The sequence below is a fragment of the Sus scrofa genome, chromosome 1 (assembly GCF_000003025.6).
Source record: "Sus scrofa isolate TJ Tabasco breed Duroc chromosome 1, Sscrofa11.1, whole genome shotgun sequence".
Lineage (NCBI taxonomy): Eukaryota > Metazoa > Chordata > Mammalia > Artiodactyla > Suidae > Sus > Sus scrofa.
In genome coordinates, this window is record NC_010443.5 from 272,910,854 (window position 1) to 272,935,821 (window position 24,968).

General features: G+C 52.9%; 1 protein-coding gene across 1 annotated transcript; it reads right to left on the reverse strand.

Annotated features, from left to right (window-relative positions):
• ABO (blood group A transferase-like) lies at positions 1,386 to 24,463 on the reverse strand (the record flags this gene model as incomplete). Its single annotated transcript, NM_213799.1, is given in 7 exon segments — positions 1,386 to 1,519; positions 4,356 to 4,391; positions 4,853 to 4,900; positions 5,887 to 5,943; positions 6,485 to 6,532; positions 12,650 to 12,722; positions 24,379 to 24,463. Coding segments are annotated over 7 exon segments (409 nt in total), but the record flags the coding sequence as incomplete, so codon positions are not given.

Consider the following 24,968-nt stretch of genomic DNA (forward strand, 5'->3'; position numbering starts at 1 on the left):
AGGAAAGGTCTCAAATACAAACCAAAGTTTACACCTCAAGGAACAAGAAAAAGAAGAACCAACTAAGCCTAAAGTAGCAGAAGGAAAGCTAATAAAGGTTAAGGCGGAAACAAATAAAATTGAGAACAGGAAGACAATAAAAAGAAACTAAGAACTGGTTCTCTGAAACAAACAAACAAAAATGGAAAAATTTTAGCTAGACTAACCAGGAAAAAATAAGAGGACTCAAATAAATAAAATTATAAAGAAGAAATATTACCACTGAAACCACAGAAATACAAAGGATTATAAGGGACAACTATGAAAAATGACATGCCAACAAATTTGACAACCTAGAAGAAGTGGGTCAATTCCTAGAAATATACAACCTACCAAGACTGAAGCATGAGAGTTCCCGTCGTGGCACAGTGGTTAACGAATCCGACTAGGAACCATGAGGTTGCAGGTTCGATCCCTGCCCTTGCTCAGTGGGTTAACAATCCGGCGTTGCCGTGAGCTGTGGTGTAGGTCGCAGATGCGGCTCGGGTCCCACGTTGCTGTGACTGTGACATAGGCCAGTGGCTACAGCTACGATTCGACCCCTAGCCTGGGAACCTCCATATGCCACGGGAGTGGCCCAAGAAATGGCAAAAAGACAAAAAAAAAAAAAAAAAAAAAAAAAAAAGACTGAAGCATGAAGACACAGAAAATCTGAACAGACCAATAACATAAAGGAGACTGACCCAGTAATCATGAATCTCCCATAAAAGAAAACTCTAGGACCAGATGGTTTCACTGGTGAAGTTTTACCAAATATTTAGAGAATTAATGCCAATATTTCTCAAACTCTTCCAAAAAACTGAAGAGAAGGGGACCCTTCTGAACTCATTTTACCAGGCCAGCATAAGGACATTAAAGCCAGATAAGGACACCACAAGAAAAGAAAACTACAGGCCAATATATTTGGTAAATACAGATGCAAAAATTCTCAACAAAATACTAGCAAATCAAATTCAAAGGGACATTATGAGGATGATATATCATGAGCAGGTAGGATTATCCATGGGATACAAAGATGGCTCAACATACATAAACCAATAAACTCGCATGTGGGCTCTGGTGGGAGTAAGCTCCCGGCACAGGGCCGTGGTGGGCATTAGCAGCCATCTCTGGAAGGTCAACACAGTGACCACGGGAGCAGGTGACACTCAGGCGTGGGGCTGCTGCTTGGAGCAGGGGTCTGCCCAGCGATCCTCCTGCAGGACCCACCCATTCACCTACACCCAAAGTCAGTGATGCCTCCGCACCCCCCACCCGCCCTGTGAGCTGAGCACCTTGTCCTGCAAGAGACAGGACTGCCCATTGCAGCTCAGGTTTCCTGGTTTGCCCTGGGTGAGCATCCCTCGCTTACTTTTTGATGGCAAACACGGTCAGGCCAATGGTGGTGTTTCTGAACTGTGCATCCAGGACAGCAGAATCAAAGGTCCCATCCCAGATGATGGGAGCAAACCAGGGAGTCATGACCAGCACGTCCACTCTCCTGGGGAGACGAGTCACAGCGTGTTAGAGCCGGGCACAGTGTTGTGGGCCACAGAGGGCAAGCGTTTGTCCAAAGTTGCACAGCCCGTGAGCAGCAGAGCTAGAAAGAGACAGGACTCCAGACTCCCAGCCCAGAGCTCTTTGCACCCTAAGCTCAGCACCCAAGACTCAACACTCCCATCCCCTCACTGCCCTAAGTTGGAGTGTCCCTGAGTACCAGCCCGGTGCTGGCCCCACGAGACACTTCCGTGAGGCCTCGCAACCCTGTTTCCAGGAGGAGGAGTCTCGGCGAGGGAGGACAAGCACCACGCCCTCTCTCAGCACACGGGGACTTTGCCATGATAAGAAATACATTTGGGGGAGTTCCCTTGTGGCGCAGCAGGTTAAGGATCTGGCTGGCTTTGTCACTCCAGAGGCTCGGGTGGCTGCTGTGGCATGGGTAACTTACCCTAGCTGGGTAACTTCCACACGCTACAGGCACAACCAAAACACAAAACGAAACAAAACAACACAAAACTTTATGTGGTCTCTGCCACTCCTCTCCCCTTACCTGACACAGGCCCTTGGAATTGCTAGGGCCCTTGGAATTTCCTGGGTCGCGGGAGCATCTCGGTTCTAATGAGGTGACTCTGGGTGGGCTCCTGGGTAGCTCGGGATGGGGCTGGTCACCAGGAAGACCAAGCCAGGATTAGAAACTCGGACCTTTCAGCCCCATATCCCAGCCTCCCGAGAGGAGAGGGGGCTGGAGATTGAGTTAATAACCAATCATGCCAAAGAGATGAAGCCTCCATAAAAATCCCCAGACTACAGGGTATTGAGGGCTTCTGGGTGGGCGGACATGTGGAGGTGCGGGGGGGAGGCGTCCCTGGGGGAGAGCGTGGAAGCTCCGCCCCCTCCCCATTCCCTTCTCGGTACACCTGTCCCCCCCAACTGTCCCTGAGCTGCAGCCTTTATAAGGAGACAAGAATCCAGTAAGTAAACTGCTTTCTTGAGTTCTGTGAGCATTCCAGCAAATGATCAAACCCAAGGAAGGAGCGGTGGGAAATGATTTACAGCGAGTCGGTCAGGAGCACAGGTGACAGCCAGGAACTCGGGACTGGTGTCTGAAGTGGGGGCAGGGCTGCGGGGCTGAGCCCTCCACCTGCAGAGTCTGTGCGAATTGCGGGCAGTGTCAGAATCGCTTGGTGTGGAAAACCCACACATGTGCTCTGGGTAGAGGAAACAAGAGCTTCCTTTTAGGGACAAAGCTTCGAGAGGGGAGGGGGCTCCTCCTGTCCCGCGTTCTTTGCCACTGCTGCATTCTCCAGCGGGCACAGACACCTCTCACATCTCCCTCCACTCACTCTCATTCATCAGGACAAAAGAATCCACCAAAAAACTCATGCCAACGTGTCCCTCCAGATCTGCGCTGTCCCACAGAAACAGAGGTAACTAAAAATCCTCAAGCGCCACAGAAAAGTCAAAGGAAGCAGGAGAAACTGCCATTAATTTGGTATTTTTTTGTTTTACCCCATATATCCAAAACATCATCATTTCGATTGGTAACCAATCGTTTCTCTTGGAGGACAGTTAATTTACAATCTTGTGTCAGTTTCAAGTGTACAGGAAAGCGTCCTTTCTTTTATAGGTTACTATGCGATACGGAGCGTAGTTCCCTGTGTGTACAGTGGGTCCTTGTTGTGTGACTATTTTATATACAGTAGGGTGTGTGTGTGAATCCCACACCCCCGGCACATTTTTCGTGTATGTTTAAGTGCATCTCTTGGGTACCAAGTGTTTGAAACCCAGTTTGCGTTTCACCATCAATGGCACATCCCATTCCAGAGCAGTCCCGTTTCGGGAGCTCGTGGCCACGTGTGGCTGGCCTGGCAGCTCTAGAAATTCAAGGAGGCGTGGGCATGGGTTTCAGAGTGACAGCGAGCATTTCCAGCTCTCCTGGAAGGGAGGTGGCACAACATCACAGAAGCTACAGGGCTTGCATACCGTCCTGCCCCTCACCAGCTGTAGGGCCTCAGGCAGCTGCTTTTACTTCTCCAAGCCTCCGTTTCCCTGCTCATGACTGGGGGCTGATCTAAGTGACTCTGGGTGACCTTCCTGCCCCAAAGCTCCCGCGTCTAGTGCTTCAGTGATGGGCTGCCAGCGCTCTCTCAGATAGACATGGCAGGAGGTGTGGGCAACAGGCTAAGGAAGCCCAGATTTGGGGACAGGCATTTACATGGAACCATTGTCCCTCTGACATTTGCACCTGGGGAAAGCCCTCGGGGATAACCCAGCCCTGACCCCCGTCATCCTTCCCCAAGAAGAAGCAAGAGAAGGTTCCGTGCCTGGTGTGGCTCTCCAGCAGCACCTAATGCCCAGGAATTAGAGGCCTCTTCCACTGTGCCCTCAATCTGTACCAATCCACTGAAAATTAACCCTGCCGCCTATAGTGCGGAAAGAAAAGGAAAAAAGCAAAAGCAAGACTGGCACCAGGAGAGTTCCCATCGTGGCTCAGTGGTTAACGAATCTGACTAGGAACCATGAGGTTGCAGTTCGATCCCTGGCCTTGCGCAGTCGGTTAAGGATCTGGCGTTGCTGAGAGCTGTGGTGTAGGTCGCAGATGCGGCTCGGATCCCGTGTTGCTGTGCCTCTGGCGTAGGCCGGCGCCTACAGCTCCGATTCGACCCCTAGCCTGGGAAACTCCATATGCCGTGGGAGCGGTCCTAGAAAAAAAACAAGACCAAAAAAAAAAAAAAAAAAAAAAGAAGACTGGCGCCAGGGAGAGGAGTGAGAGAAAGGAAAACTGTAAGGACACAGTAACAGGACCCACCGGCCTTGCCGGGAGCTCGCCTACTTACGTGGGTTTGAGGACCTGGGCCTTGGGGTAAATCAACCTGTGGACAGACACGTGTTGGTGACAAAGCACTCACATCACATCTGCCACCACCACCCCCACCCCGTTCAGTCTGCCAGCTTGCCAGGAGGTGGCACTCAACTGCGGGGACTTCCCTCCGTCATTCATTCCGCCTGGGGCCACCACGCCCCCCACCCCACTCCCTCAGTGCTGCCTCCTTTGTCCTCCAGGCCCTCCCTGGCCACAGGGCCATTTTTCAACAGAGCTGAGGGCTGAGAAGCTGGGGCTGAGTCTACCCCAGGTAAGACTGCTGGGCTGGGGCAGCCTGGAAGCCCAAGGTCAACTGGATTCCACCTGTGACCTCCATCATCTGATGCCTCCTCCTCACTACCCTCCTCCTGGTCCTCCTCTCTTGTTTCTTTGATTGACGAGGGTGGGATGGGTGGGGGGAGAGACGGGAAAACAGGCAGCAAAATAGCCCAAAGATGCGGTTTCCAATACCTGGGTACTTCGGGTATCCTGCAGGTGTCCAGGTGGCAGTCACATTCACTGAGGAGAGAAAACAAGAGTTTATAGCAAGGGGGGTGGGGTGGTCCTGGGAGAAGCACTGCAGTGCCAGATCCGCCAGGACCCCCCAAGAGCCATCACACCACAGCCCCTACTGAGGAAAGCTCCCCAGGGCTGCCAAGCTTGGGCCATGTGGCCTGGTGAGGGGACCAGGGGCGGGAAGCAGGGCAAAGAAAACCCCAACATGCTCCCATATCTGGGAGCTTGGCCCCAGCTCTGCCCAGAGGGATTCCACAAACCGGCCTGGGGAGAGTCCTGCTCTGGGGGAGCTGGGGGATGGAGGATGGGGGCTGAGGGTGGGAGCAGGAGCCATGGCCACCCAGTTTGGCCCTGGTGTAGGTCGCTGACGCAGCTGGGACCCCAGCTTGCTGCGGCTATGGCGTAGGCCTGCAGCTACAGTTCCAATTCAACCCCTAGCTTGGGAACCTCCAAGTGCAGTGGGTGCGGCCCCCCAAAAACAAACAAACAACAACCAAAAAAGGAAATGTAGGGAGTTCCCTTCGTGGCTCAGCGGTTAACGAACCCGACTAGGATTCATGAAGATGCGGGTTTGAAAACCGGTCTCACTCAGTGGGTTAAGGATCCCGGTTTGCCATGAGCTGTGGTTAGGCCGGCAGCTGTAGCTCTGATTTGACCCCTAGCCTGGGAGCTTCCATATGCCGCAGGTACGGCCCTAAAAAAGAAAAAAGTTTTTTAAAAAAGGAAATAAAATAGCTTCTTGCCAACCAAGTGCCCTCTCAAGGGGGAGGGGGCTCGTCAGGCAAAGGCCCCCAGCCCCCTCCTCTGCCCCCGCAGGCCCCGCCCTCTGCCCCCGCCAGCCCCGCCCTCCCCACCAGCCTTGTCCCCTTCGCCAGCTCTGCTTGCAGCTTAGTGGGACTGCCCGATTTCTGAAGACCAAGCAAAAGCTCCGGCTGAAGAGGCTCAGGAATGCCGACTTTGGTGGGTGAAAAGGAGGTGAAAGTCATTACCTCAAGGGCAGGCTCTCTGGTTGGAGAGAGCTCTCCTGCAGCTGCTGGGCCTCGGGGCTGCAGAGAGAGACGTCGGTCAGCTTAGCCCGTTCATCCACCCTTCTGTCCAGAAGCATTTACTGGGCCCCCGAGGGCTGAGCAGAGGAGGGAGCCGGACGGGATTTGCCCCCGAGGCCCGGTCCTGCAGGCTCCTGACCAGCACAGCTTCAGAGCTCGCAGCTTATCTGTGCTGGGCCCGCCAGCGTGAGGGTCCCCGAAGGAATTAGCTCTGAGAGGAAAAATGAGCCCCTCCTGTCTGGGTGCTAAGGGGGTCAGAGGGCGCCGCATCGCAGGTCGGCCCAGAGGGAGTGACTTTACAGGCAGTCAACACCCGTTACTCTTTTGTCCCTGCAGGCGTCCTCTCCACCAGCAACCGGAATTCTGTTTTTGTTCTTTTTTAGGGCTTGCGAAAGCATGGTGGAGAGAGGAACGTGGAATCAGCTGGGGACCGAGTGCCTCTGACTGTAATGACCTCCAGTCTCCTACCTACTCGTGTTTGTATTTCTGGTCTAGATCTTTCCAGAAGGAACCACCTTGACGCCAGAGACCCGCCCATTACCTTTGAGACTCTTTGCTCTGCCACCTGGGAGTCAGGCTGAAAACATTGCTGCGGGAGGAAGAAAGAGTGTGGGGGTGAGTCCTCACTCCCTGGCGGCGGACCGGCTCTGCTTCTGAGGCTGCGGCTTCAGACACCCGTGCTGACCCTTGTGGTCTCTGGCTCCCGAGAACACGACGTGGGGGCGGAGCAGAGCAGAGCCCGTGGGAGGGGGAATGGGGAGGACAAGCAGACCGCCCCCCTCCCCAGCCAATGGCACCCTGCTGCCCCCCCACTCCCCTATTTTAACCATACATTACCATATCATTACCATAACTAATAGCTTATAAGTATTTGTGACCTTCCTCTGTAGATCAGGGGCCCTGCAGCAGGATCATCCGAGGAGATGTTTTTATTTTTTATATTTTTATTTTGGCTTTTTAGGGCCGCACCCACGGCATACGGAGGTTCCCAGGCTCGAGGTCCAATCGGAGCTGCAGCTGCCAGTCCATATACCACAGCTACAGCAATGCAGGATCTGAGCCACGTCTGCAACCTACACCACAGCTCATGGCAACGGTGGATCCTTAACTCACTGATGGAGGCCAGGGATCGAACCCGCAACCTGATGGTTCCTAGTCAGATTTGTTTCTGCTGTGTCACGACGGGAATTCCCAAGAAGCTGTTTTTAGATGCAATTCCAGACTCCCTGAATCCAGCTCTGAGCAGTTGGGTGCTTGGGGAGGGTGGCCTGTGTAGAAATCTCTATTTTTATCAGGTTCTGTTTTGCAACAACCCTGCCACACAGAGCACTAGAAGCCAAATGCAGGGGGCCCAGAGGGCCCTTGAGGCTCATGGGATCAGTGGCTCCCCAGTTAAGCCAGAGCAGGGAGGGAACCTCAGCCTCTCCTGTGCTCCCCCTGCCGCTGAGGCAGGAAATAAGCGGGTCTCAGGCTAAGCAACTAGCTTTATCCCCTGTGGACAGATACTTCAAGATAACGAATCTGCTAGGAAACAGGAGGAGCTGCATCCTGCTTGGATGAAAGACAGAGTCTACATATTACTCCTTCTTGAGGTCAAGGAGACTTTCCCAAACTGCACAGGCGCAGAAAGCTTCCTGGGGATCAGAGGAGGGAGGGCGCCAGCCCTATAACACATCCTCTCGACTTTCCAGAGACCCTTACGCTGTCATCCATCTTGGCAAAAGATGCTCCTGCACCTGCAGGGGAGGCCCTGAGCCAGATAAAGCAAGATGATGGGCGGGAGGAGGCCCGGAAGGGCGGTCCCATCCAAGGGATATAAACCACCCCCGAAGCCCTCTTTGTCTGTCGTCTCCACACACACACACACACACCCTCACCCCAGGCTTTCTCTGCACGTATCTTCTCCCTTAATAAACACTTTCTTTGCCTCACTACCCTCAGTCTCTTTGCCAAGTTTTTTCTCCAAAGGAACCAGGATTGGGGACCTCCATTGAGTAAGTGGTTGTAGGGTTCAGTGCTCTCACCGCACAGCCACTCAGGAACATGCCACTGAGCTGGGCTGAGAAAAGAGCTCTGGGACACCCACACCCCATCCGTGGGACACAGTGGGGTCATGGGATGTCAGGCTGGACTCCCACCCTCCGCCTGGCTGCCTCTCCTGCCCTCCCCTCTCTGCGCCGAGTCTCTCATCCAAAGGCTGCTGGTCCCAGAAGGTGCAGCCTCTCCTCCAGGAAGCTGCTCTGTGTCGACTAGAAAAAAAAACCAAAAACCTGAAAGGTGAGAGTTATGGTTTATTTGGTGGACAAAACCGAGGACTTAAGCCCGGGATGTGACCCCCTCAGATAACTCAGAGAGATAGCTCCAAAGAGGCAAAGAGTGGGAGCCAGGACACCTAGGAGGGTTGGGTTTGGTTTTTGTTTTTGTTTTTGTCTTTTTAGGGCCACACCCGTGGCATGTGGAGGGTCCCAGGCAAGGGGTCCAATTGAAGCTGCAGCTCCCAGCCTACACCACAGCCACAGCAACACCAGATCCGAGCACGTCTGTAACCTACACCACAGCTCACGGCAACGCCAGATCCTTAACCCACTGAGTGAGGCCAGGGATCAAACCCGCGTCCTTATGGATACTAGTCAGATTCATTTCCACTGAGCCACGATGGGAACTCCCCCATCTAGGAGTTTTTGCAAAAAAAGACCAGGTAGTCAGAACATCACCTTGGTTTTGTTGTTGTTGTTGTTATTTTTGGTCATTTTGCTATTTCTTTGGCCGCTCCCCCGGCATATGGAGGCTCCCAGGCTAGGGGTCGAATCGGAGCTGTAGCCACCGGCCTACGCCAGAGCCACAGCAACGCGGGATCCGAGCCAAATCTGCAACCAACACCACAGCTCACGGCAACGCCGGATCGTTAACCCACTGAGCAAGGCCAGGGACCGAACGTGAAACCTCATGGTTCCTGGTCAGATTCGTTAACCACTGAGCCACGAAGAGAACTCCAAGAATTTTTTTTTAAAGCATCAAAATATCTTTAAATCGCTCTTCAAACATTGAGATCATCTTTACATTTTTTAAATGTTCATTTGAAGAAAGAACTCTTATCAGGAGCTTTTGAAACTTGCTGGAAGGGGTTCCTGTATGCATATTCAAATCAGGATTGGGTTTTTAAATTATGTACAAGAAAAAAGGGGAAAAAATCTAGGAGTTCCTGCTGTGGGCTAAAGGAGCTCGCATCGCTGCAGCTGCAGATGTAGGTCGAAGCTGTGGCTCACATTCAATCCCTGGCCCAGGAACTTCCGCAGACAACAGGTGTAGCCATTAAAAAAAATGATAAAAGGTCTAAAAAAGTCTACATCCGTTAAAAAAAGAGAAAGATACGAAGTGAAGCCCATTTTTTAAAAAAAATCTGCTCTAAATGAAAACTTACTTCAGAAAACAGATGAGTCTTTTGGATACCAAAGATTTATCTTTTTTTTTTTTTTTGTCTTTTTGCCATTTCTTGGGCCGCTCCCGTGGCATATGGAGTTTCCCAGGCTAGGGGTTGAATCAGAGCTGTAGCCACTGGCCTACACCAGAGCCACAGCAACACGGGATCCGAGCCGCATCTGCAACCTATACCACAGCTCATGGCAACGCCGGATCCTTAACCCACTGAGCAAGGCCAGGGACCGAACCCGAAACCTCCTGGTTCCTAGTCGGATTCGTTAACCACTGCACCACGAGTGGAACTCCAATCATTTTTTTTTCTTTTTAAAGACAAGCCAAGGAGTGTCAAAGAACGAGAGAGATGGCGTTTTCTTATGGCGCAGTGGGTTAAGAATCCCAGTGTCGTCAGCGCAGTGGCTTGGGTTGCTGCTGCAGTGCAGGTTCGAGCCCTAGCGCTGAAACTTCCACACGACACAGGCATGGCCAAACAACAACAACAACAAAAAAAAATAAAGGGGGAGGAACGAAGATAAAGCCGGATCTAAACAATCTAAACAAAAGAATATACAGAAGAGGAGGGTGCTAGATGAAAAAAAAAAAAAATCCCAAAGCAGGAGTTCCTGCTGTGGCTCAGCCGGTTAAGAATCTGACTAGGATCCATGAGGATGAGGGTTCCATCCCTGGCCTCAGTCACTGGGTTAAGGATCCAGCACTGCAGCAAGCTGTGGTGTAGGTCACAGATGAGGCTCAGATCCCAAGTTGCTATGGCTCTGGCCAAGGCTGGCAGCTCCAATAGGACCCCTAGCCTGGGAAATACCACAGGCTGAGGCCCTAAAAAGAAAAGAAAGAAGAATCCAAGAGTACTATAGCATCTAGACCAAGAAGAGAGGTCAAAGCCCAGACGCAAAGGGCTGCCAGGACCAGGCACCTCAGCGGGGTCCAGAGGGGGTGCAGGGTTTCAGAACTGAGCAGGAAGTGGCAGGGCACTGCCACAGGTGTCCCCGATCTCTTGAAGGCACAGCTCCTGAAGGCACCACATGCTCTCAGGGCTCCCTTGGGGTCCTTATGTTACAAAGAAGAGTGTTTGTGAAATTTGAGCACGTGTCTAAGAATCAGATATGAGGACAGCCTGCTTTCACAGAGCCGAGCATTGCTGCTCTGCAAAGTTCAGCTGCGGACTTGACCACCTGCCAGACCTGCTGTGGAACCAGCGCAGCCCTGAGACCTCAGTCCAACAGAGGCGGCTCTGAGATGGAGACGGGCCCCTGGGAGGGCGCTGCACAATTCCAGAGGTGCCCTCTGCAAGTCAACAGCCCCAGCACAATGAGTGTCACACCCTCCTTGTCCCTGGACCAGATGCGCTTCCACTTACTGCTTAGTCCAGATCTGCTCCAGGAAGCGCAGGCAAGTCCAACTGGCAGACCCCGGGGTGGGGGTGGAGGGTGGAGGGTGGGGGGGTGGAAGGCGGGGGTCTTCCCCCAGGAGCACCAGGAAACCCTGTACCCACTCACGTGACACCCTATCCTAACCCTAACCCTAACTGCCTGTCACCTGTAACTGCCTGTCACCTGTCTCCTCCCACGAACAGACCCAACATCCTTCAGGACAGGGAGCTGTCCCATCCACAGGGACATCCCCACCAGGCTCAAAGCCAGGCCTTGGTAAACCCTCACCGAGGGCAGGGTGCAGACGTGTCCCACCGCGCATGCGCTCCGCTTTCCAACAGCGGCATTGGCGGGACCAGCAGTCCTGAGACCACGGATGCCTAAGCCAAAGCGGACGTGGGTCAGAGAGGACGTTTCCCTAGGGACCTGGGAACCTGGGCTGGGAGTTAGATGGAGGGGCTTACATCCTGGCCTTGCCACTTCCGACCTTGTAACCTTGGTCTCCTTCCTTAACCACTGGCGCCTCAGTTTCCTGGGGTATAACATGGGGATAAAAAGGCATATTTTACAGGTTGTGGAGACAGGGTCCAGGAACGCCCATCGGGCATTCCCTTCGGCGTCTAGCACCGAATGAATGGAAAGCTCTTTCTACCAAGTTTCTTTGCAAAGGTCATCCGTGAAAATGCGCATGTGGCTCTAAAAGCTAAAAACTGAAGAAATATGCCTTGTGTGCCCTGAAGTGTGAACACTCGGCTCCCATTGCAAGGTTGACCTTAGGAGCAATTTCACCCTCCCGAGGAATAGGAACTAGGGTACTGAAAAGCTATCCACTAGATTCTATTTTTAAGGGGATGAAATTTATAGCTACCACGTTTGTTTTATTTATTTATTTTATTTATTTATTACCTTTTTTCAGGCCACACTGGCAGCATATGGCAGTTCCCAGGCTAGGGATGGAGTTGGAGCTGTATCTGCTGGCCTACATCACAGCCACAGCAACGCCAGATCTGAGCCACGTCTGCGACCTATGCCGCAGCTCACAGCAACACTGGATCCTTAACCCACTGAGCGAGGCCAGGGACCGAAGCCACGTCCTCATGGATGCTAGTCAGGTGGTTACCACGAAGCCATGGCGGGCGCTTCCCAAGTTTGTTTTATTTATTATTTTTTAAATTTTTTTATTTTTTGTCTTTTGTCCTTTTTTGTTGTTGTTGTTGTTGCTATTTCTTGGGCCGCTCCCGCGGCATATGGAGGTTCCCAGGCCAGGGGTTGAATCGGAGCTGTAGCCACAGGCCTATGCCAGAGCCACAGCAACGCAGGATCCGAGCCGCGTCTGCAACCTACACCACAGCTCACGGCAACGCCGGATCTTTAACCCACTGAGCAAGGGGCAGGGACCGAACCCGCAACCTCATGGTTCCTAGTCGGATTCGTTAACCACTGCGCCACGACGGGAACTCCCCAAGTTTGTTTTAAAACATAAACTAATAATAAAATGCAATCAAACGGTGCTGTCTGTTCTCCATAAGCATATTTAAAGTATGATGTGAACTCCATATTTTGAGGTAATTGATGTTTCTACAGGCTCTTGAACAGCCTTCTAAAGCCCCCCGACCTGCAGTCTGGTGGATGATCACCCCCAGGTGAACCTGTCACCTGTAAGGGCCTGTCAATCACCTAGGAGCAGAGCTAAGTGCTGGCTGGGACCAGCATCTCGGGTCCGCCGTGTCAAACACTGTGATCTGAGGCTGGTGGTATCCTTACCTGCAACGTGGGAAAATCACAGCTTCTCTGCGATCACGGGTGTGGACCAAAACACCTAGGGTCTTCTTCATTAAAGTCAAGTAAGTCATAAATTCCACCTGCCACGGGGCGCTCAGGGCTGTTCCCATCCTCCTTACCTGTAGAAGCCAAGACAGGCAACAAAGAGCAGAATGGGGCACAGCCAGAGCTTGGCACTCTTTCCCCAGAAATCTGTGGAGAAGAAGCTGGGGTTACTCAGGGTTGGGTACCTGGTCCCTGAATCACCTTGTTGAGTGAGGCCCCGTCGACTAAAAAATATATGCACGGAGTTCCCATGGTGGGCCAGCAGGTTAAGAACCCAACAGTGTCTATGAGGATGTGGTTTCCACCCCTGGCCTCCTTCAGTGGGTTAAGGATCCTGCATTGGCTCGAGCTGTGGTTTAGGTGGCAGATACGGCTCTGATCTGGTGCTGCTGTGGTTGTGTAGGCCAGCAGCTGCGGCTCCAATCCGACCCCTAGCCTGGGAACTTCCATCTGTCGTAGGTGCAGCCATTAAAAATACACACACACTGGCACACCCTTAAAAACACAGAAAAAAGCCTTAAAGTTGAGAGTTATGTTTTATTCGGTGGACAAAGCTGACTTAAGCCCATAGTGTCTCAAGTGACCCGGAGAAGACCACTCCGAGAGACGAGGGGAGCTAGGATATGCAGGAGTTTTGCAATGAAGGCCACAGCTAACAGGGAGCAAGAGCAAAGCCCAGGCATCTCAAGTCAAGGGATGTAGCGCTTTTCTGGGTTCGGGATGATGCAAGGTTGGGCTCCCTGAAATCCTCGGGGATGGGCACCTCAGCTGTCTGGGGCCAGTAGTCTGTGTTTTCACATCCTGAGCTCCCTCAGGGTCACCGGCTCACCTTTGGAGGTGGCTGCAGTCACTGATGGCTGGGGCATCCCTTGTTTACTTGTCTATGGCAGGTACTATTTTATTTCTCAGACCCAAACTGGGCACCGGCCAGGGATGGTCGCCTCCAGCTCAAAGCCCACAGAGAAGGTAGCTGTACCTTTTCTAGAGGCACGAGCCCATGGGGCCTCAGCCTGCAGCCCTGGTCACCTGCCTGGGTGCCCCTGCCTGTTGACAGGTCCCTGGGGGCTGGAACGACTCAGACTCCAAAGGAACAGGGCGGGTGGACCATGGCCGTGAGCACAGCAGTATAACGTGGGTGATGAGGGGCAGAAGGACTGTGAGAGACAAAGGGGCATAAAGCCAGGTCAGCAAGGGGAATGATTCCAAGCCCCCTGAACACCCGAAGCCCTCGTGCCTTAGGAACTCACACCAGACTTAACACACAACCAAACCCGAGATCCAAGAGCGCCACACTTCCAGGGAGTGTGCGTGTTGGAAGGAAGTTGTGATGTACGCACTGGTAAAAGCTTCGCTGAAGACTGTGGGTTTAGCAAGCCCCACCCCTGATAATGAACCTCCCAGGAGTGCCCTGGTGGCCTGCAAGTTAAGGATTCGGCATTGTCACTGCTGTGGTGCAGGTTTGATCCCTGGCCCCAGAACTTCCACGTGCCCCGGGCATGGCCAGAAAAAAAAAAAAAAAAAAACAACCCTCCCATCCCACAGCAACTGCACAGCTGGGTCTCAGAGGTCCAAGTCTGATGTCCCAGCAGCCAGAACCTTGTTGATCACAAATTTGTGGACATCCTGAATGTTGGACTAAGAAAACTACGTATGGGAGTTCCTGTCCGGGCTCAGTGGAAACGAATCTGACTAGCATCCATGAGGACGCAGGTTCAATCCCTGGCCTCGCTCAGTGAGCCGAGGATCTGGTGTTGCCGTGAGCTGTGGTGTAGGTTGCAGACGCTGGTCAGATCTGGTGTTGCTGTGGCTGTGACATAGGCCAGGGGCTATAGCTCCGATTCGACCCCTAGCCTGGGAAATTCCATATGCTGCAGGTGCATCCCTAAAAAGAAAAAGCAAACTATGCATGGGGGAGGGGAACGGAGTGGGCTGGACTGGGAGTTTGAGGTCAGCAACTGCAAACTATTAACAATTAGAATGAATAAGAAATGAAGTCCTGTTGTGTGGCACAGGGAACTCTACCCAGACTCACAGAATAGACCATGATGAAAGACCATACGCTACCTTGCAATATATATAAATGTCTGGGTCACTGCCGTACAGTAGGAATTGGCACAACATTGCAAATCAACTATACTTTAATAAAGAAAAGAAGAAAAACTCTGTATATCTGGGTGTGGCCCAGAACCATTTGCCAAAGAATTTCATTTGCTCTAGCATGGATGCTTCTGTTTTCCTTGCCTGGGTATGAAAATGTAAAAATCCAGGGATGTGATTATTAGAGACATGCAAATCAAAACTACTATGAGATACCACCTCACACCAGTCAGAATGGCCATCACTCATAAGTCCACACGTAACAAATGCTGGAGAGGGTGTGGAGAAAAGGGAACCCTCCTGCACTGTTGGTGGGAATGGAAGCTGGCACAACCCCTATGGGGAACAGTATGGAGGTACCTTAGGAAAAATATATAGAACTACCTTATGACCCTGCAACCCCACTCTTGGGCATATATCCAGACAAAACTTTCCTTAAAAAAAGACACATGCACCCACATGTTCACTGCAGCACTATTCACAATAGCCAAGATATGGAAACAACCCAAATGTCCATCGATAGATGATTGGATTAGGAAGATGTGGTATATATACACAATGGAATACTACTCAGCAATAAAAAAGAACGACATAATGCCATTTGCAGCAACATGGATGGAACTAGAGACTCTCATACTGAGTGAAGCATGTCAGAAAGAGAAAGACAAATACCATATGACATCACTTATGTTTGGAATCTAATATAGGGCACAAATGAACCTTTCCAAAACCTTCATTCTTTATATTAAAAAAGAAAATCATGGACTTGGAGAAGAGACTTGTGGTTGCCAAGGGGGAGGGGGAGGGAGTGGAGGTGGATTGGGGAGCTCGGGGTTAATAGATGCTAACTGTTGCCTTTGGAATGGATTAGCAATGAGATCCTACTGTGTAGCCCTGGGAACTATGTCTAGTCACTTATGATGGAGCATGATAATGGGAGAAAAAAGAATGTGTACATGTATGTGTAACTGGGTCACCCTGCTGTACAGGAGAAAAAAAAATTGTATTGGGGAAATAACAATTTAAAAAACATTTAAAAATAAAAGCAAAGGAGTTCCCTTCGTGGCTCAGTGGTTAACGAATCCGACTAGGAACCATGAGGTTGCAGGTTCGGTCCCTGCCCTTGCTCAGTGGGTTAACGATCCAGTGTTGCCGTGAGCTGTGGTGTAGGTTACAGACGCGGCTCGGATCCTGCGTTGCTGTGGCTCTGGTGTAGGCCGGCGGCTACAGCTCCGATTTGACCCCTAGCCTGGGAGCCTCCATATGCCGCGGGAGCGGCCCAAGAAATGGCAAAAAGACAAAAAAAAAAAAAAAAAAAAAAAAGAATGGGGTCGTTGTTAGGACACATGGGTCATGTTTCAAGCCAAATATGGAACAGGAACTGCGCAAGTAATATCCTACTTGTCGTGAGAAAAGGATATAAAACAGCATTCAGTAATATTTACATTTTTTAAAAATCTAAAAACCAAAAAATGGGGAGGCGCATTCCCCTTGTGGCTCAGCAGTAACCAACCTGACTAGTATCTGTGAGGACGTGGGTTTGATCCCTGACCTCAGTGGGTTAAGGAGCCAGCGTTGCTGTGAGCTGTGACACAGGTCACAGACGTGGCTCGGATCTAGCGTTGCTGTGGCTGTGGTGTAGGCTGGTGGCTACGGCTCTGATTGGACCCCTAGCCTGGGAACCTCCATATGCTGCGGGTGTGGCCATAAAAAGCAAAAAGAGAAAAAAAAAAAAAAAACCTGAAAGGTGGCACAAGAAATGAATTAAAATGGTTATCTCTAAAGAGCAGGGAGCTGGGAGAGGTGGTGGCAGAGCCCAGGTGGAAGTGACACTTCTCAGTGCATATCGTTTTTTTGGCTACCCCGGTGGCATGCGGAAGTCCCCCAGCCAGGGATCAAACCCTCGCCACAGCAGCAACTGGAGCCAGTGCAGTGACAATGCCAAATCTTAACCCACCGAGCCACCGGGAACTCCTCTCAGTGTATATATATATATTTTTCTTTTTGTGGACACACCTGTGACATATAAAAGTTCCCAGGCTAGGTATCGAATTGGAGCTATAGCTGCAGGCCTATGCCTCAGCCATGGTAACACCGGATCTGAGCTGCATCTGCGACCTACACCACAGCTTGCAGCAACGCCGGATCCTTAACCCACTGAGCAAGTCAAGGGGTCGAACCTGCATCCTCATGAACACTGTGTTGGGTTCTTAACCCACTGAGCCGCAATAGGAACTCCTCAGTGTCTATCTGTTAATGTTGTCGATTTATAATGTCCTGTCAACTTCTGCTGTACAGCAAAGCAACCCAGTCATATATATATATACACACACATTCTTTTCCCTATATTATCTTCCGTCATGTCCTGTCATAAATGATTGGATATAGTTCCCTGTGCTACACAACAGTCAGTTTTATTTTTGAACCATGTAAATGTACTACCTTTACGAGATAATAAAATTAAGTAAAAATATAGATACCAGAATAACATATAACAATATTACTTTTTAAATCTTGGCGGGGGGGGGAACCTTTTGAATTGTGACCAAAGATTTTTTTTTCTTTTTTTGGAGAGGGCAAGCCCACAGCATGTGTAAGTTCCTGGCCCAGGGATCAAACCCGTCCCACAGCAGCAGTCCAAGCTGCAACAGTGACAAAGCCAGATCCATAACCCACTGCTCCACAAGAGAACTCCCAAAAGATTGTTTTTTAATAGCCCCAAACAAAGACAAATAAATATGACCCAATGAAAATGAAAGTCTTATTATGCATTGGTTTTTTAAAACAGCCACAATGGAAATCAAAAGAAACAAATTCAGGGGGAAAAAAATGTTTGCAACTCATATCACAAAAGCCCTAATTCCCTTAATAATAAAAATACCTTCTATGATTTAATAAATAAGAGGAAGAGTTGAATTTTTTAAAAGGCAAAGGATACGAGGTAAAGACTGAAATTCAAAGGCATTCAACCTCACTGCAGGTCGAGCACAGCAAATAAAGATTATACCAAGACTCTAGTTTTCACCCCTGGGTGAACAATGGGATGCTGGCCACAGCCTAACCAGGTAAGGTGCCTGCTGGACCAGGGAAGCGAGAAGAAATGGCCACGACCAGAGAAGCACCAATGTGATACGGCGGAACGTGACGTCTGGACATCACTCATATTTTCCTGTGACGTTTCCGCCTTTCCAGTTCTCAGGAGCTTCCCTTTAGAGAAGAACTTGGAAAAGGACCCTCCACCCCTTCTCCTTCATCCTCAGTAACCAGCCTCTTACCCCAGTCGCCCCGCTGAGCAAGGAATCCAGTGTCTCTCCTCCATCCGCCTCTGAAAGCCACAGCTGAACACCGCCCAGCTCCCCGACTCTCTCCCTCCTGCACCACAATTGTTGGAGGCTCCAGGTATGGCCCCAGGCTCCCTTCTGTACCCATGCTTACCCAGCAGGGGTTCCTCCTTGTACCGGATGAAACATCACATCCACACTGCGGAACCCCTAGTCCTGTCTGCAGCCTTCACTTCTCTGTGCGCCTCTGGACTAGGAAACCTGACTTCCCACTCATGGCCATCCCTGCTGAAGACTGAGACCTTATCACGGCCAAATAGGGCTCTGGGTCCCCATCACCCCACCCCGGGGGGCGCCCTTCCTGTCTCATCACAGGACATCGCCGGGCACCCAAAGCCCAGAGGCATGTTCACTATTTCCTGTCCCTCCCGCCTCGGATCCAGTTGCCATGTCAGCTCCACCTTCCAAATGTACGCCCGGGGCAGGTGATGAGGGGAAAAAAAAGGATGGCAGTTCCTGACACATTTAAACAGAATTCCCATCCGATCCAGCCATTCCATTTATGGGTCTAGATGCAGAAGAGATAAAAGCAGAGACTCCAACAAATATTTGGCCACAATTCAGGTCAAAAGCAGCAAATTCGAGGAAAGAATGTTTGCAGCTCATATCATGAAGAGCCTGATTCCTTTGATAATAAAACGCGTCCTACAATTTAATCCATAAGAGCACGTTCATGGCAGCGTCATTCACAAGAGCCAAAGGAGGAGGACATCCATGTCCATGGACGGTGGCAGATAAAGAGAATGTGGCGTGTCCCATCATGGCACGTGATTCAGCCTGAAGGAGACTTGTCATGAGCTACAACCAGGATGGACTGCAAGGACATTATGCCAAGGGAGGCAAGCCCACCACAAAGAGATAAATCCTGGAGGACTCGGCTCATCTGAGGGCCCCAGAGGAGTCAAATCCATAAAGATGGAAAGTGGATGGTGGGGCCAGGGGCTAGTCCGGGTGGGGGCGGATGGCAGTTAGGGTCTGAAAGGACAGTTTCCATTTGGGAGCACGGATGAGTTCTGGAGAGGACGGTGGGGAAGGCTGCACCCTGAACTTGTCTTTTGTCTTTTTAGGGCCACCCCCGCAGCAGATGGAGGTTCCCAGGCTAGGGGTCCAATCGGAGCGACAGCTGCCGGCCTGCGCCACCGCCACAGCAACATGGGGTCCGAGCTGCGTCTGCGACCTACACCACAGCTCATGACAATGCCAGATCCTTAACCCACTGAGTGAGGCCAGGGATCGAACCCACAACCTCATGGTTCCTAGTCGGCCCATTTCCGCTGGGCCACAAAGGGAGCTCCCACAATGTACTTAACGCCACTCAAACGTTCCTTGAGAATGGTTGAAGCGGCTTTCTTGTTTTGTATATTTACCAGAATAATCAGTAAAATAAATGTGGGCAGATAAATGGGTTTTCCTGCCCTGAGGGAGCTGATGGGAGACTGGGCTGAAGACAGGCCCTGCCCCACAGAGCCGCTTCCCAGCCTCAGGGGTGGCGGTAGGGGGTGTGTTCCCATGTCCCCAAGCTGGGTGGCGGGTGTCCACCTTCCCCCAAGCTACCCTGCAGGATGCTGAGAGTTGGGCGGTCCTTTGCCAACTCTTCCTCTGCTTGAAAGTTTCCCCCAATATCCTGTGTGGTGTTCGCCCTGCCCAGGGGGCCCTGGGGACTGTGTTCTGACACCTCTCTGGTCCCCTCTCTGGACGGGGACTGGCACACAGTAGGAACTCAATAGGGCTCTGGATGGACTCCTCTCAGCTCCTGCTCTGTACAGCACAGCCCCTTCCGTAGTTCAGGGCTGGGGGTTGGCCAGGCTTCTAGCACCTTCCAGCTGACTTTCTGAGCCCCCGACTCCTCATCTGCTTCTGAAAGAGAGGGGGCTGGCCCGGGAGAACTAGATGGCCCATCAGCTCAGTGTGGGTTGGCAACATGCAAGGGGCTCTCTCCTGTGCTCCAGGACAAAGGCGTGGGGCGTGCGACTCTGGGCAGGGACATGAGCCCAGGAAGGGCGGGCGTGGCCAGGCTGGACCAGGCACAGAGAGGAGGGAGAGGCATGAGGGGGGAGGGCCATGGAGAATTACAGTAGTGGGAAAGCATCAGTGTCCAAGGATCCAGAGACCCTGGGAGCTCGACCCAGGGGTCTGGAGGGCACCTGGGCTGGATGGAGACAATGGTGCCATGACCACGGGGTTTGGCCTGAGACGTGGGCACGGGAGGGATAGGGTGCGCCCCGGGCTGGGTGAGGAAGTGGGTCTCTAAGGCTGCACCTCCCTGCCAAGTTCCGAAAGGTGACATGCCCAGACACGGCCAAACCACACCCAAAGGTGCTCCTGCTGCTGCTGACAGATTAAGTCAAATGAACACAGAACGGGTTATTAACAATTAACCAAGGAAGCGATTTTAACCAATGATTTTTTTTTTTTAATTTCAAATATGCAAAGGCCACCCTGAACTTCTTCCTGGAAAAATACATGCTCAGTGCTCAGGGGAAGGGTGGGGGGGAATAAAGGGCTTTGCCAGGCAGAGCCCAGCATAACCCACAGTTACAGAAGGAACAGATTTTCTCAAGGTCATGGGCAACTCACGGCAATGTCCGGGCTCCGATCCAGGCCCAGGGTGACCTCCTGCCTGGATTGGGTGGGGCCATCGGCATCCCCGGTTAGGTCATGGGATTTAAATGCTAAAACCATGGCAGACCTGAGCAAACTGCATTGAACCAGTCACCCTGCCAGGTCCCTGACCTTCAGACCAGGGTTGTTGCTGCCTGTGAGACTAAGCAGAGCGGCTTCCAGCCTCGTCTCCTGTACGATGCTTGGCGTCAGAACCAACACACACCCCCGTGGATCCCACCAGATCCTGAGCATCCTCGGAGCCATGGTAACCACCTTGCAGGGGAGCAGGAAACCCTGAACCTCAGGCGGACTTTCGGGGAGCTGAGCCCTCACGGGAGCACCTTGGACCTGGCTCCCGGTTTCTCGTGCTCTCAGGGCGTGGGATTGGGCTTGAGCAGCGCTGCTAGCCCTTCCCACCACCCACCACCCACCACCCTCACGAGCACCTCTCTGCTTTGGCAATGAGCAGGACACGCAGCTTTCAGGAACCAGCTCAAAATTTTTTGAGTGTGTGTCTTCTTAGGGCCACACCTGCAGCATATGGAGGTTCCCAGGCTAGGGGTTGAATTGGAGCTGAAGCAGCCAGCCTGCACCACAGCCACAACAATGTAGGTTCCAAGCCGCATCTGTGACCTACACCACAGCTCACAGCAATGCCGGCTCCTTAACCTACTGAGCAAGGCCAGGGATCGAACCTGAGTCCCTATGAATACTAGTTGGGTTTGTTAACCACTGAGCCATGACGGGAACTCCACCAGCGCAAATTTGAACCAGGAACACCAGCACATTCTTCCCAGCCTGCTTGGGAACAGGATTTCATCAGGGAGCCCTGCCCCAGCCCAGCCAGAGCCCAGTCAGGCTGCTTTCCATCCATAAAAGGAACTTTTTTATTTTTTACAGCCACACTCACAGCATGTGGAGGTTCCCAGGCTAGGGGTCTTATCAGAGCTACAGTTATTGGCCTACACCACAGCCACAAAAACACAGGATCCAAGCCACGTCTGCAACCTACACCACAGCTCAGGGCAATGCCGGATCCTTGACCCGTTGAGTGAGGCCAGGGATCGAACCTGCAATTTCATGGTTCCTAGTCAGATTCATTTCCACTGTGCCACGACGGGAATTCCAAAAGGAACTTTTTAATATTTTTCTTTGGCTGCACCTGCCACTTGCAGGAAGTTTCTTCGGTGCCACAGCGATCAAGCCTATGCCAGAGCTGTAACCAGAGTCACGGCAGTGACAGCACCGGATCCTTAACCCACTTTGCCACCAGGGAACTTCAGATGCAAGAGAATGTTTATACTAAACATCAGAAAGAGAGGCACCCCTGGCCTCTGGGCTTCTCTGCCAGGGTGAAGTTCACGCCTCTGCACGGCCAGCGTGTACTGAGAGCTGGCAGACACCTGGGTCCTGCCCAGGCCTAGCCCTGACTGCCTGAAGGACCACGGCAGTCTGTCCCCTCCCCCCGACTCCCCCCCAAGTGCTGGAGCCACTCCCCCCACCCCCGCCAGCTCAGTCTCTGTCTCAGACCCGGAGGAAACAGAGAGGAATGTTGATGTGAGCTTTGCCTCAAGAGACCCTCTCAGCTTCTCCCCAGAGCCACCTCCTCCTGCTCTGGGCGGGGGGGGGGGGGGGGGGGGGGGAGTGGGCTGAGCAGAGGTGCGGGAGCCTTCCGAAGTGTCAGGTGTCTGGAAAGCCCAGGGCCCCCCACTCCCCCACTCCCCACTTCCCCGGGTAGCTCTCCTGCTTTCTCTGCTGGTCAAGTAAAGGCAGACTCCCAGGCGTGGACGGTACCCGGGAGATCCGGGCCCACAGAGCCCCGTTTCCCATTCATTGCGCCTTGGACCGGCCACTCTGGAAGGCTCACTGCAGATGGCCCCAGAGGAGGTGACCTAACCACGCCGGGACCTGCCCACAGGACAGTGTTGGACAATACACACCCGCGAGGGTCGTCCCGTGTCCTGGTCACTCTGAGGAGGCGCAGGTGGATGCAGGGTGGACCGGGGCAGGAGCTCTGAGCAAGTGGTCCAGCCGCTCCAACTTTCTGCCCGCCCTGCAGGCGGTGACAGCGTGGGGCCCTCTGAAGGGGGCACACAACTGCCCCTGTCGATGGTCCTGAGGCGTTCAAATGCCCGGCACTCCTCTTGCCACAGAGCCCAGGCTTCCCCATCCGCAGGCACGGGCGCTGGGGGGTGGGGCTGACCAGTGGGCCCCAGCCGCGAGTGGTTGCCGGGCAGCGGCAAGGAGGGAGGGAGGCAGCAGGAACCTCCACGCTCAGCCCCCCTCTGGGGAGTCTAGCCCCGCTCTGCCCCCTCCTCCCCCCACCCCCTCCCTCCTCCCCCTCCCCTCCTCCCCTCTGCCCTCCACGCCAGCCTCACAGAGTGACATCCGGCCAGATGAGGGCATCCAGCCCGTGTCTTCTCCCCTTTGCATCTCCATCTCCCTCCCTGCCTCCCCCAACCCTCCACGAGGTGCCCTGGATCCTGAAACAGGAGCACAGCCCCATGGGGCTCCTGGGTGCAATAGCCTTTCTGTGTCCCCACTTCCTGTTCTTAGGAAATGGGCCTCGTTCAGCCCCCGTGGCATTGCCTGAGTTTCTAGGGGGCAGGTTCAGTCACTGATCAGGGAGGGGGAACAGTCCGGCAGCAGTAGTACAGCCCTGGGGCAGGATCCTGGCTCCCTCTCACCCCACACACGATAATATAGGCATCCTACCCACCGGAGAGAAAAGTGAGATTCCTCATGCTTCTTTTAGGAAGGAAGACTTTAAAACCGAACAGCTTAGAGGCCTTCGTGTCCTTCTCCCTGGCTTAACTGCACCCGAAATGCAACCGCCCATAAACTAAAGATCAGGCACCCTGAGCGCAGTTGCCTGTGGGTTAAGGATGATTAGCATGTGATGTTTTTCAGGGACTTTCCTCGTTTGTTCTAATCTCTGATCATTCCAGGCAATAACCCAGACAACCACCAGCAGGACCGGGCGAGATCTCCTGACTCCAGCGCTGACGGCTAAGATGCCCCCAAAGAAAGAAGCACGCGTCTTTGTCCGCATCCTGACTCCTCTCCGAAAACCTGTTTTGCTCCTTTTTACTATAAAACTCCCCCAAATTCTTCCCGGCAGGGGGCACCGTCTTTAGGGCATTAGCCTGCTGTGGCCCTCCTTTGCCTGGCAAAGCAATAAAGCTATTTTTTTTTTCTCCTTTATCCCAAACTCTGTCTCTGTATTTCAATTTGGCAGAGACAGAGGCTGAGTTCCCAAATTCCGGCAACAATCCCCCCCACCCCTACTCCCACCCCCACCTCCCCTCGCCCCAACCTTGGCACTGGCTGTGCCCTAGCTCCTGGGAGGGACTTTGACCTGCTCTATCACAAGTAGTCTTGACAATAGGAGGAATTTCCTCCTTGGACACCGACTCTGTCATCTGGGGGGAGAAGAGACAAATAGAGGCATGGGCCCAGGAGAGGAACAGGTGCACGCGCTCCCACCCGTGGGAGACCTGGGCAGTTTGCATGTCAAATCAGGAAGGCTCCCCAAGGGCCTACCCTCCACCACCCTGGCCCCACCCAAGCCCACCCACAACACACACAAATGCAGCTCCCCAGGCCGCCTCTGCTCCCACTCCCCCTCCGCCCAGCTGTCCTCGCCAGGACTGACTCTGGACTGTGGACCTAATGCAGCCGGCAAGCCTCAGCCACAAGGTCAGATGGCTGCAGAGGGACCCACAGCCCCATCCCTGGAGTCCTTGTCCCTCCCCACTCACCTCGGGGGTCCATGGCTCCTGCGAGGACCCGCAAGCCAGGTGCCTGGAGGCAGAGGCCAGGGATGGGGGTGGAGGTCAGCCTGGCAGAAGTTAAGCACAGCTCAGACCTGAGGCTCAGAGCCAGACCAACCTGGGGAGTAAAGACCAGCCCTTTCCCTGAGGCCAACCCCACCTGTCCCTGGAAGGAGGAGCCTCAGCCAGTTTCCCATTTGTCCAGGTCTGGCAGAGGCTGCCAGCCAGGTCAGTCCCCGGACAGAAACCAGACTTTTCAGCTGGGTGCCCAAACCCAGCTGGCCCCTCCAGCTCCAGAGCCATGACTTGTCCACACCTCAGATCCAAGGAGGGGACTGGTCTGCTCCCAAGCCCAGGCCCCGCCCCTCGCCCTGGCCCCCACGTCCTGGGGCTTTGGCCCCTGCGCACAGCTCCAGCTAAGCTCGTCCCCACTACACCACCCCCTTTCCTCCTCCGTCTCTCCACCAAGGGGGCAGACACTTGGCATGTCACTTTTCTCCCAACACGGCATGTCACCTGCCCAACTGCCAAACAGCCCAGAGGCTGTGGACACTTTCTGGGTCTCACTTTCTCTGGAG